This window comes from Cebidichthys violaceus, unplaced genomic scaffold (genome assembly GCF_023349555.1).
Source record: "Cebidichthys violaceus isolate CVI_PGR_0920_01 unplaced genomic scaffold, fCebVio1.0.p SCAF_473, whole genome shotgun sequence".
Taxonomy (NCBI): Eukaryota; Metazoa; Chordata; class Actinopteri; order Perciformes; family Stichaeidae; genus Cebidichthys; species Cebidichthys violaceus.
This window is the reverse complement of record NW_027176676.1, coordinates 2,501-16,321: the sequence shown is the minus strand read 5'-3', so window position 1 is coordinate 16,321 and position 13,821 is coordinate 2,501. Positions and strand designations below refer to the sequence as shown.

The window sequence follows — 13,821 nt, the reverse complement described above, 5'->3', positions numbered from 1 at the left end:
ATGCTATATTATGACTTTTTTCAACTTTCTATACTATGACTTTCTTCAACATACTTTACTATGACTTTCTTCAACATACTATAATATGACTTTTTTAACATACTATATTATGACTTTTTTAACATACTATATTAGGACTTTTTTTCGACATACTATAATATGACTTTTTTTAACATACTATACTATGATTTTTTTAACATACTATATTAGGACTTTTTTTCGACATACTATAATATGACTTTTTTTAACATACTATACTATGACTTTTTTAACATACTATAATATGACTTTTTTTCAACATACTATATGACTTTTTTCAACATACTATACTATGTCTTTGTTCAACATACTATAATATGACTTTTTTAACATACTATACTATGACTTTTTTACGACTTACTATAATATGACTTTTTTTAACATACTATATTATGACTTTTTTACGACTTACTATAATATGACTTTTTTAACATACTATACTATGACTTTCTTCAACATACTATAATAGGACTTTTAGACATGCTATATTATGACTTTTTTCAACTTTCTATACTATGACTTTCTTCAACATACTTTACTATGACTTTCTTCCACATACTATAATATGACTTTTTTTGACATACTATAATATGATTTTTTTCAACATGCTATATGACTTTTTTCAACATACTATACTATGACTTTCTTCAACATACTATAATATGACTTTTTTAACATACTATACTATGACTTTTTTTCGACATACTATAATATGACTTTTTTTTAACATAATATACTATGACTTTTTAACACACTATACTATGACTTTTTTAACATACTATAATATTACTTTTTTACGACTTACTACAATATGACTTTTTTTAACATACTATACTATGATTTTTTTAACATACTATATTAGGACTTTTTTTCAACATACTATAATATGACTTTTTTTAACATACTATACTATGACCTTTTTAACATACTATAATATGACTTTTTTCTACATGTTATAATATTACTTTTTTTAACATACTATACTATGACTTTCTTCAACATACTATAATATGACTTTCTTCAACCAACTATATTATGACTTTTTCTACATGTTATAATATTACTTTTTTTAACATACTATACTATGACTTTCTTCAACATACTATAATATGACTTTTTCTACAGGCTATAATATGACTTTTTTTAACATACTATATTATGACTTTCTTCAACATGCTATAATGTGACTTTTTTCGACATGCTATAAGATGACTTTTTACAACATACTATAACATGACTTTTTTCAACATGCTATAATATAAAAACATTTCAACATACTATACTATGACTTTTTTCAACATGCTATAATATGAATTTTTTCAACACACTATACTATGACTTTCTTCAACATACTATAATATGAATTTTTTCAACATACTATATTATGACTTTTTTAACATACTATACTATGACTTTTTTAACATACTATACTATGACTTTTTTTCGACATACTATACTAAGACTTTTTTTAACATACTATAATATGACTTTTTCTACATGCTATAATATTACTTTTTTCGACACACTATAATATGACTTTTTAACATACTATACTATGACTTTTTTTAACATACTATAATATGACTTTTTCTACAGGCTATAATATAACTTTTTTTAACATACTATAATATGACTTTTTTCAACATGCTATAATATGAATTTTTTCAACATACTATATTATGACTTTCTTCAACATACTATAATATGACTTTTTTAACATACTATACTATGACTTTTTTAACATACTATAATATGACTTTTTTTCTACAGGCTGTAATATGACTTTTTTAACATACTATAATATGACTTTTTTTTTACATGCTATATTATGACTTTTTTACGACTTACTATAATATGACTTTTTTTAACATACTGTATTATGACTTTTTTACGACTTACTATAATATGACTTTTTTTAACATACTATACTATGACTTTTTTAACATACTATAATATGACTTTTTTTCAACATACTATATGACTTTTTTCAACATACTATACTATGTCTTTCTTCAACATACTATAATATGACTTTTTTAACATACTATACTATGACTTTTTTACGACTTACTATAATATGACTTTTTTTAACATACTATATTATGACTTTTTTACGACTTACTATAATATGACTTTTTTAACATACTATACTATGACTTTCTTCAACATACTATAATAGGACTTTTAGACATGCTATATTATGACTTTTTTCAACTTTCTATACTATGACTTTCTTCAACATACTTTACTATGACTTTCTTCAACATACTATAATATGACTTTTTTAACATACTATATTATGACTTTTTTAACATACTATATTAGGACTTTTTTTCGACATACTATAATATGACTTTTTTTAACATACTATACTATGATTTTTTTAACATACTATATTAGGACTTTTTTTCGACATACTATAATATGACTTTTTTTAACATACTATACTATGACTTTTTTAACATACTATAATATGACTTTTTTTCAACATACTATATGACTTTTTTCAACATACTATACTATGTCTTTGTTCAACATACTATAATATGACTTTTTTAACATACTATACTATGACTTTTTTACGACTTACTATAATATGACTTTTTTTAACATACTATATTATGACTTTTTTACGACTTACTATAATATGACTTTTTTAACATACTATACTATGACTTTCTTCAACATACTATAATAGGACTTTTAGACATGCTATATTATGACTTTTTTCAACTTTCTATACTATGACTTTCTTCAACATACTTTACTATGACTTTCTTCCACATACTATAATATGACTTTTTTGACATACTATAATATGATTTTTTTCAACATGCTATATGACTTTTTTCAACATACTATACTATGACTTTCTTCAACATACTATAATATGACTTTTTTAACATACTATACTATGACTTTTTTTCGACATACTATAATATGACTTTTTTTTAACATAATATACTATGACTTTTTAACACACTATACTATGACTTTTTTAACATACTATAATATTACTTTTTTACGACTTACTACAATATGACTTTTTTTAACATACTATACTATGATTTTTTTAACATACTATATTAGGACTTTTTTTCAACATACTATAATATGACTTTTTTTAACATACTATACTATGACCTTTTTAACATACTATAATATGACTTTTTTTCTACATGTTATAATATTACTTTTTTTAACATACTATACTATGACTTTCTTCAACATACTATAATATGACTTTCTTCAACCAACTATATTATGACTTTTTCTACATGTTATAATATTACTTTTTTTAACATACTATACTATGACTTTCTTCAACATACTATAATATGACTTTTTCTACAGGCTATAATATGACTTTTTTTAACATACTATATTATGACTTTCTTCAACATGCTATAATGTGACTTTTTTCGACATGCTATAAGATGACTTTTTACAACATACTATAACATGACTTTTTTCAACATGCTATAATATAAAAACATTTCAACATACTATACTATGACTTTTTTCAACATGCTATAATATGAATTTTTTCAACACACTATACTATGACTTTCTTCAACATACTATAATATGAATTTTTTCAACATACTATATTATGACTTTTTTAACATACTATACTATGACTTTTTAACATACTATACTATGACTTTTTTTTCGACATACTATACTATGACTTTTTTTAACATACTATAATATGACTTTTTCTACAGGCTATAATATAACTTTTTTTAACATACTATAATATGACTTTTTTCAACATGCTATAATATGAATTTTTTCAACATACTATATTATGACTTTCTTCAACATACTATAATATGACTTTTTTAACATACTATACTATGACTTTTTTAACATACTATAATATGACTTTTTTTCTACAGGCTGTAATATGACTTTTTTAACATACTATAATATGACTTTTTTTTCAACATACTATATTATGACTTTCTTCAACATACTATAATATGACTTTTTTTAACATACTATACTATGACCTTTTTAACATACTATAATATGACTTTTTTTCTACATGTTATAATATGACTTTTTTTAACATACTATACTATGACTTTCTTCAACATACTATAATATGACTTTCTTCAACCAACTATATTATGACTTTTTCTACATGCTATAATATGACTTTTTTCAACTTTCTATACTATGACTTTCTTCAACATACTTTACTATGACTTTCTTCAACATACTATAATATGACTTTTTTTGACATACTATATTATGACTTTTTTACGACTTACTATAATATGACTTTTTTAACATACTATACTATGATTTTCTTCAACATACTATAATATGACTTTTTTAACATACTATACTATGACTTTTTTAACATACTATAATATGACTTTTTTAACATACTATAATATGATTTTTTTTTAACATACTATAATATGACTTTTTTAACATACTATAATATGATTTTTTTTTAACATACTATATTATGACTTTTTTTTAACATAATATACTATGACTTTTTAACATACTATACTATGACTTTTTTAACATACTATAATATTACTTTTTTAACATACTATACTATGACTTTTTTAACATACTATAATATTACTTTTTTAACATACTATACTATGACTTTTTTAACATACTATTATATGACTTTTTATGACCTTTTAATCATACTGTTTACAGTACACCGGCTGAGGTGTGGTTTATCAGCTGACGATCGACATCTGAAAGACATAGAAGAGCCGGCAAACAGGACACAGACCACTAGTGGGAAAGGAGGGGTCATCACCAGACGATAAGACATTTATTTATTTTACAATGACATTTTTCAACATTATTGTTATTATTATGACTTAATGACTTTTTTGAAATATGACTTTTTTAGACAGACTTTTACATGTCTTTTTAAAACATTATCATATTTTGACTTTTTCATGACTTTTTTCAACATACTTTATAAAATATTAACTATGATTTTTCAACATTGTATACTTTTTTGTATACTTTTTTTCTACAAACTATGACTTTCTCTACCATACCATGCAATAATTTTCTTATGAAATACTATACTATATTTTTCAACATAGTATACTATTACTTTTTCATGACTTTTCCAACTTACTTTACTATTGCTTTTTCCAGCATACTTTTCTGACTTTTCTATGACTTATATTGAGTCATACGACATTTTTTTGTATGACTTTTTTTATGAAAGACTATGATCTTTCAACATACAAAAAAAGTAATGAAAATGTCATAGTATACAATGTTGAAAAATCATAATATAGTATTTTATAAACGTATGTTGAAGAAAGTCATAGTATAGTATGTTGAAAATAGTAATACAAAAGTCATAGTATTGTATGTCAAAAAAGTAATGAAAAAGTAAAGAAAAAAACAATTCATAGTAAGTCGTAATGAAGGCCCTTCATAATACATTTTAAAATGTCATGTCAAAAAAAAGTCACGAAAAAATTCAAATAATAGTTTGTTGAAAAATGTCATAAAAAGTCAAAGTATGGTGTGTCACAGAACCAGCCCAGCCATTGTTGGTTTATAGCAATGTTGTCTTTTATTCTAATTTCCAATAAACAGAGAATATATCAGTCCCTTATTTGTACAAAAATACCTGAACAGGATACAATGTAGATCCAGGAGCCGTACAGACAGAATGAAGCAAAGCACAGTGGGGTTATCTGAAGAAAAATCATAACGGTTTATTTGCTCTTTAATTCTTTCCCTGAAAAGTCAATTCGACTTCAGCCCATATTGATCTCAACCCCAAAAAATGAAAACACAACCAACACTAGGTCAGTTCCACTTGCACCTACGCTGTGAGTCACCAACGTCGCTGTGACTTGTGTGTGACGTTGACCTGATATTAGGATTCATTAGTTCCAGTGGGCTTCAGTTACAGCGAACTGTAAATGAGCGCAGCGAGTGGACGGATGGCAACTAAGGACTTGATGCTGTTCACAAACAAGAGGCACCTGGTGCAAGAATAGGCTTAGTTATTAAGAAAAAGAGTTAAAAAAAAAAAAAAAAAAACTTTGTTATGCACCTTATAATCAGAGTAAATGGTAATAATGAAATGCACTGCCCTCTTGAGCTAAGGAGTATAATTGCACTACTTGTGATGATAGGTGTACAAAAGCTGCTAAGAATATCCCCAAGGGTTAAGCGTCGGTGTGTGTGTGTGTGTGTGCTCATGGTGAAAAACCAGTGGTACGCGTGTGTGTGCGTGTGTGTGCGTGTGTGTGTGTGTGTGTGAGGTTAATATCGGACGTGATAGACAGAGAGGGGATATTCAAAAGATGTGGTTTTCAAACAACATGGCATCAGAATAGCCTGTCAGCTTACACACAACTGATGTTCAGAAATTTGACACAGGCCAAAAATCCAGTTTGATCTCTAAAAATAAAATAAAAAACAGCTCAATTTAATACTGTATATACTGTGGTATATTCTTTTGTTTATATATATATATATATATATATATATATATATATATATATATATATATATATATATATATATATATATATATATAAAAAGGTCATTTTGTGGCAAACCAAAGAAAATACACAAAAATGTCAATATACACACAATCAAATAATGGAAAAAAAGGACTAAATAAATCATTCTTCATTTTACACGGAGTTATGAGCAAAAACATAACGCCCCATACATAGTGATCTGTGACCTAGGTACAGTGTTAGATCTACGTCTTCCATAGCTTCACATACTTAGAAAACAAATGATACTGTATACTGGTATATTCATATACTTGGGCTTGTGTATGGGATTGCATTGTAGCACAGTGATTAAAAAAAAAAAAAAAAAAATAGAGGGAGGAGGGAGCCGGATCGTCCCCCGCTGTCCCCATAGCGATGTGGCTTTGCGGGCCCCTTTCTGACGGACAGGAGAGGACCACAACTGAAGACCGGGCATGCTGGGAGACCTCCAGCCGACCTCCCGTCTCCTCTAAATCCTCGACTTAGCTTGACTTCACCCAACCGACGAGCATCCTCTTACTGTCGCTAAAAGGCAAGTTATGATAACCAGCAGACTAAGCAATCCTGAATAATGACTATAACAGTCTGGCCATCCACACACACACACACACATCCACCCACACACACACACACACACACACACACATATATTCACCACAGGGCCATAGCTTACAGGCTGGACACAGGTGGGAAAAGGGGGGCTGGGGATTCAAGCATTATCCAATCCCTGGAGCGAGTCTGCCCTGGCTGACTAAAAAGGCCTGATTGGTGGAGCGCAGAGCTGGCGAGTCATTCAAGTCACGCGATTGGTTCGACTGATGGTGGCAGTGGATTGGGAGTCAATGACGGTACTCGGAGAGAGTTCGGTTAGCCAGGCAGGGGGGGAGGGGTCTGATGACCCCGTGCTAACCATGTGGACTGAGAGAGTCTGGCACAGGATGGAGAGGAGGCTACGCAGGTGTTTTGTCACACATCTGCGGGATTTCCAGCCGCTGGTCACGTGACATCAGGAGAGGGGCCTATTAATACGGGTATCGGTGCTTGATGGCTTTAAAGAATCAACCAAAAATAACCCAGTACCAACTTCTCCGGTCAAATCAATCCTTTATGTGCCCAGATCTAGTCCATGATTACCCAACCCGAAAACAACCACGGATAACATTTAGTCTAAATAAACACCAGATGACATGTTAAAGCCACTTCATATGCCGATATAGCATGTGGAAATAGTTTTTCAAATAATGGCGTTAAGGTAGGTTTGTTTAGTGATTTGGACCCACTTTGCCTTCTATACCTGCCTCGTCTCCTTTTCACTTCATCTCCCACAATGCTTTTCTACAACCACCAGAAATAGGTACGACCATGCTGTTTTCAATGAACTATTGACCTATAGCCACAGAAATTGAGCTAGCTAGCTAGCCTAATTATAAAAGGCTGCCAAGTAACGCTCGCTTTGATTGTTGGCAAATTCGTTGATTTTCCTAATTGATCGGTGAATCGCTTGTGGTCTATAAAATGTCCTAAAATAAAAAATAAAAAAAAATCCTAAATACCAAGGTGATGTCTTCAAAATCTTCTGTCTGACCCACAGATATTCTGTTTCCTATAATGTAAGACAAGGAAAAACAGCAAAAGCTCACGTTTGAGAAGCTTGAATCATCTTTTTCATTTTCTCGCATTTTGGCATAAAAACAGATTAGTGATTATGCAGATAGTTGCCAATTAATATCCTGTTGTCTAATCAATGAATCCCTGACTGATGGCTACAAGGCATTCTGGTCTATACTGTGGCTCCTGCTGGTGAGGAAATGTCTTCCTCTACCTTCCACCATCATGAATGTCTGCTCGTTCGATTATTGCAAAATTGCTGTTGAAGAAAGACGCCCTTATTGTGCGATTGTGAGGGACCGACGGCGCGACCTGATGTTCACCGCTGATGCTAGCAAGCTCCCATGCAGGCGCTGTGAATACGGATGTGACCTAAGAGAAAAACAGCATCCCAACGAGAAAATAGGGCCCAGAAACGCCAGTTTGCATTACCGGTACCTGATTTTATGAATAGTCAATGTCGGTAAACATACTTATTTGCTTTCTTGTAAAGACTTAGATGAGTAGATTGATACCAGTTTCCCCGTCTTAAGTATATCTGAAACAATAAGAGAAAGGAACCCAGAGTCGTATATATAGCTAATAGCTAGTTAGCTTAGTTCAGGAAGTCGACCAGCAAAGAAATAATTCAGCGAACAACCACTGGTAAAACCACAAATTGTCATTTTCAACAAGATATAATGTGTTAAATGTTGAGCTTTAGAGGCGCTAGTAGGTTCGTTACGTTTGGAAAGAGCCAGGTCAGCCGCTTCCCCTCGTTCTTTACGCTAAGCTAAGCTAAGCTAAGCTAAGCTAAGCTAAGCGTGGTATCGATCTTCCCATCTAACGCTCCACTAGAAAGTGAAAAAGAACATTTGCAAAAATGCTAAACGGTCCATTTAACATAATCTTTTGACACTATCGATGTTACTCCATCTTCTTGAAATCTGAAATATGTTACTGTATGTGCATTATAGTATAGCTTCGATTTCATACGCAAGGCTCACAACTTTCACTTAAGGCGAGTGAATCTCATTCCACTGTGTGTTGACGCACAGTCAACTGAGTTCACATTTCAAGTCATTTGATCAAATTCCACATTAAAACAAACAAAAAAAAAACATTATGGGAGTGCTTTTTTTTTTTTTTTTTTGATTTGTCTTTTTCTGGAGCGAGGGAACAGTGGTCAGAATCTGAACATGACAGCTCCAACCCATCAATATCAAATCAATAATCAAAATGTGCAAGCAGTGAGCTCAGATCAGACTTAGGAAAAGAAAAATGACATTCAAAGACAAATTCACCAACAGATTTAACCCTTTCAATAAAAAAAAATGATAAAAATGGTAAAAAGAAAAGCTTAGGGGGGGGGGGGGGGGGGGACACACTTTTCAGGAATCTATTTAAGTCTTCCTCCTCCTCCTCACTGTCTTCAGACGCACATTCAATTTTTTTTACCAACGCATATGGTCATTGTTGGTTCAAGCCACACGGACAAAGATGTCCCCCCCAAAACCTTCCTGAAAGGCACTGCATAATCAGCCCTAACTCTCTCTCTCTCTCTTTGCTCCCACGCCACTGTAATCCAATCAGAACTGGTTGGAAATTCACGTGCATGCTTTTTTTTTTTTCAGAAGGCATGCAGGAGGAGGAGGAGGAGGAGGAGGAGAGGACGAACGGAAAAGCAGGACAGCTTCATTTAGCTAGAGAGAACAGCTGTCGTCTGTCCGCCCGGGAGTGCAAAACTAGTTCTGCGTTGAATCAACAGTAATAAAACAGCATTAAAATGACATCAAGTAATCAACTCTACAAGAGAGGCTCGTTGCAGCCTTCCTTTAAACATTCCTCTGTCCTTTCAGCAATAGAAACCCTCGCCACTGCTCCGCTTATCTTGCCTTTAGCTACTTCTCTTTTTCCTCTCCCGACTTTTCTCTGAGACTTCGGCGGGAGGAGGAGGAGAGGCCGGATCGGGGGGTGTGGGGGAGGGGGGGGGTTGCGTCTGGGGATTGTGACAGACAGGACACAGCGGAGAGGAAGCGTCGAGTCCACTCGGGTGTCGCGTCGCGGCGGGGCGGGGCGGGTTGTCAGCTTATCCAGACTGGACTGCACAGGTTGAGAAAACTCCTGGATCGGGTTTTGATAAGACCCAGAGAGGTTCCCGTCCATCCCTGATTATCGATGAGGAAGTCAAGAGGGTGGTGCTCCCCCGCCCCCACCTCGGTAGCGAGGAGGGGAGGGGCGAGGGGTTTTGGGCGGTCACCACAGCTTATCAGGCCTGGAGGATGGGGGAGGTTCGGCGGGTTAAAAAGGTTGACGGGCTCCTCTTTGAACAGACCTTTTGTTGTCTTGTGTTTTCACTTCACATGGTCTCTCTCCAGGGTCAAAACGGCAACGACAACATCGCAGGAGTTGGGCAACTGCCGGGTCCACAATCTGCAACGCTTGAACCGTCCAATCGGGTTCCCATTCCAACATCCAAAAACGGCGGTAAGGCGGAGAAAAGCACTGGCGCGTTGGGGGGGAAATCAAACCTCCAATGCCGGGCTCCTGCCGACGTTGTTCACATCCCCCAAAAACTTGACTTAAACTTTTCTCTATCTGCTCGACCTCATTGCGTTGGTGAGGGAGGGGCAGACGGGGGGGGGGGATAGGGATCTCAGGGTGAGAGGTGTGCAAAAAAAGGGGTCGGAGGTGTTGGGGTGGGAGGTGGGGGGGGGGGGGGCGTGGAGTGTCACAAGGCCACGGCGGTGCAGGGGTGTTTGAGCTTGCAGGGCAGCACTCCTCTGTTGAGCTGGTAGAACTCCACCAGGTGGATCAAATCGGTGAACTTGGTGGCGCCGTCGTCGAGGCTGAAGAACACCTGACCGTCCTCCTCGCACTTTAGACCAGAGCCAGAGGGGGGGGGGAAGAGGACAGTTAACCATCACGCGACTATTAGGACGGATAGCCACGAAAATACAGTACAGACGGACATTCACAATCACAGGAGGAGGAAGTTAACTGACTTTGGTGACTTTTCATCTAGCGCCACCAGCAGGCCAAAGCGTTCCGCAGCATACCTAACCTCTAGCGTCACTGTAATGTGGGTGAACTGGCCCTTTAAGCCTTCTCAAGTAAATTCAAACATAAATTCAAACAGATGGCTGCCTGGGAGGAAGGGAAAACACTGCTGACTTAAAGTCGGTGCAGCAGGCCAGATGTTTCTTTATACGATGAGATTAAGATGCATCTCAGAGCATTTTGCGTGGACCTGCTGGTGACGCCACGATAGCTGGCTTCTAAGACTATGACGGCGGTTTTATTACTATCGTAAAAAAAAAAAAAAAAAAAAAAAAAAAGAGTTGTGTAATTTTCTAAGAAAGTAAAGCAATGATCCGCCTTCTCTGCGGCTTATTTTACAAGCGAGCGTGACATATTTCCTGCGGGGGACTGTGTTGTGTAATGTGACTGACCGGAAGGATCTGGAAGTGCTTGATCTTCTGGTGGTGGCACAAGGTGAGCACGAACGCCTTGGGATTACTCTGACTGTCCCGCAACAGGAATAATCTGACACGCAGAACGTTGGGAGAGGAAAAAAAAATGATCAAAACTGCTGCATGAAATATATATCAGGACTTTAGAACACGGGTTTTTACAATGTTACAATTTCATGATAAGCTACTGAGGGAGCTGTGGCTCTTTGAGAACCGTATCTTAATCCACAAAAATTTGTGACTGTCATGCCAAAAAAAAAAAGCTGTTTTTAGACACCGACCTCTAAGATCCAAGCTTTTCTTGGCAGCGGCGATGTCTTTTTTTTTATTCATTTTCCCAAAGCTTTCTACTGCATTTTACATGAGCAACATTCATCACATCAAAACCACAGTTCCCCAGCCTTTTCCCCGCTCGTACGGTTCAACGTACCCGTCTACTTGGCCTTGTTGAATGATCATTTTGTGGGCTTCCTCTCTCATGATGCGACCGTGAAACCATATCTGTGTCCTGTGGATCACTAAAAAGAAAGGCAGAATTTAGTGACGTTCACAATCGCAGTTTATCTATGAGGGCAAGTTGTGTTTGTTAAGAGGTCTGAAGTGAGAGTACCTGTGCTCAGAGAGGACGGGTGCAGGGGGCTGGGACTGCCCAGGACATTCATACGCTGGCTCCGTTTCTATGCGGAGGAAAATGGGCAACGTTTACCATAAGTTAACAACAACAAAAAAGATCCTTCAAATCAGCCACCCGGCTACGAGCCTTGACCTCTCCCTCACGACGCGCTGAAATACGCTGAAACATTTGAACCGTACAAAAAAAAAAAAAAAAGACGTTGTAAAAAAATGTGCTTTTGTTCACAACGAAGAAAGAAAAAGGAGCGAAGCAGCTGCTTTAGCCTCGTCAGAGCTGTGATCTCAGCCACAGATAAGCGGAGCTGCTGCACAAAGTGATGCAGGGGGAAGATGAATGAATGAGTCCCAAATGGAAAAAGGCTTCTGCACAGCCATGTGGAATATATGAGAAAGAAAGAAAAGGCTCTCGAATGACTCGCAATACAAAACTAAACCAAAGAAGAGTTCATGATGAAATTAAACTGTTCTTTGTGTGAATCACGTCAAACAACTGGAGCTTGAATCTGTCCATGTTTGGCTTCTTTTACTCCCCCCCCCCCCCAAAAAAAAGTCTCGTCCCCCCCTTCTCACCCTCCAGGTCTGACCCTCCTCCAGGGCGGCGCTCTGGGCCTCAACGGGGTTGTCGATGACGCGGCCGGTCCGCCCGGAGAAGTCCATGGCGACCAGGGAATTCTCAGATACACTCCGCTGTTAGGAGACGTGGCAGGTTGAGGAGTAGGGGGGAGGGGGAGGGGGGGGTGCACAGGGGGCATGGTGGAGAGGGAGGGGGGGGCGGAGGGAGGGGGGGGGGGTAGACAAGGGTCAGAGGTCAAACAAGCCAGACACACTCACTGGGGCATGACAAATCCTGTCTGCACAGGAGACCCACTTCAAAAAAAGAAAAGCACAAGCCGCTCCTGCACAAATTAACTACTGAAGTTTTTAAAGTCTAAGCAATAATGATCATAATCAGCATGGTTTATAAACGTATAATTATGTTTAAAAAGTGATCTAGCGTTTCCTCTTTAAAAAGGAGCGAGGCACAGAAGGGGGACAACGCAAAGTGATTCCATCAGCCTAATCAATGGATTGATCTGGATCAGTCTCGGATGGGGGCGGGGTTTGAGGGTTGTGTCGACGGCCATGTCAGAGAGCAGATACTCACCACGGGTGCAGAGAAAGGCGAGAGGTTGGACTTCCTCTGCTGGGGAACGTTTGTAGCTCTGATACAGCAGAATCCCGTACTGTGATGGACACAAGAGACGAGACGGCATCAGCTCGTTGTTTCCAAGAGACGGCAAATCAATGTCATGTCAGGAGCGGGAATCTACGTAATAAAGTTACTGCGAGGAACTTTTAACTGGTTACGGAACGGTCTGAGACGATGCCTCGACATGACCTAGATGAGCCAACGAGACCATCGGCGAGAAGATCGGCTATTTATGTATATCGTTATTTTCTTCATGATTGTCATCGGTGCCACCCGGGTGGGATTCCACGCGAAACCATGCAGGTTCACCAGAAACTCAGACTCCAGCGTGTTCGAGGAGGAGGAGGAGGAGGAGGAGGAGGAGGAGGAGGAGGAGGAG

At 36.2% G+C, this 13,821-nt stretch overlaps 1 protein-coding gene across 1 annotated transcript in view; it reads right to left on the bottom strand.

Annotated features, from left to right (window-relative positions):
• Positions 1-9,520: 9,520 nt before the first annotated feature.
• LOC137887041 (growth factor receptor-bound protein 10-like) overlaps positions 9,521-13,821 on the bottom strand; it is a 6,407-nt gene continuing 2,106 nt past the window's right edge. The window contains 7 exon segments of the mRNA XM_068729813.1: positions 9,521-11,025; positions 11,600-11,693; positions 12,051-12,138; positions 12,231-12,297; positions 12,824-12,940; positions 13,398-13,448; positions 13,450-13,476. Of these exon segments, the coding sequence (XP_068585914.1) occupies positions 10,879-11,025; positions 11,600-11,693; positions 12,051-12,138; positions 12,231-12,297; positions 12,824-12,940; positions 13,398-13,448; positions 13,450-13,476 (591 nt within the window). The 3' untranslated portion in view covers positions 9,521-10,878.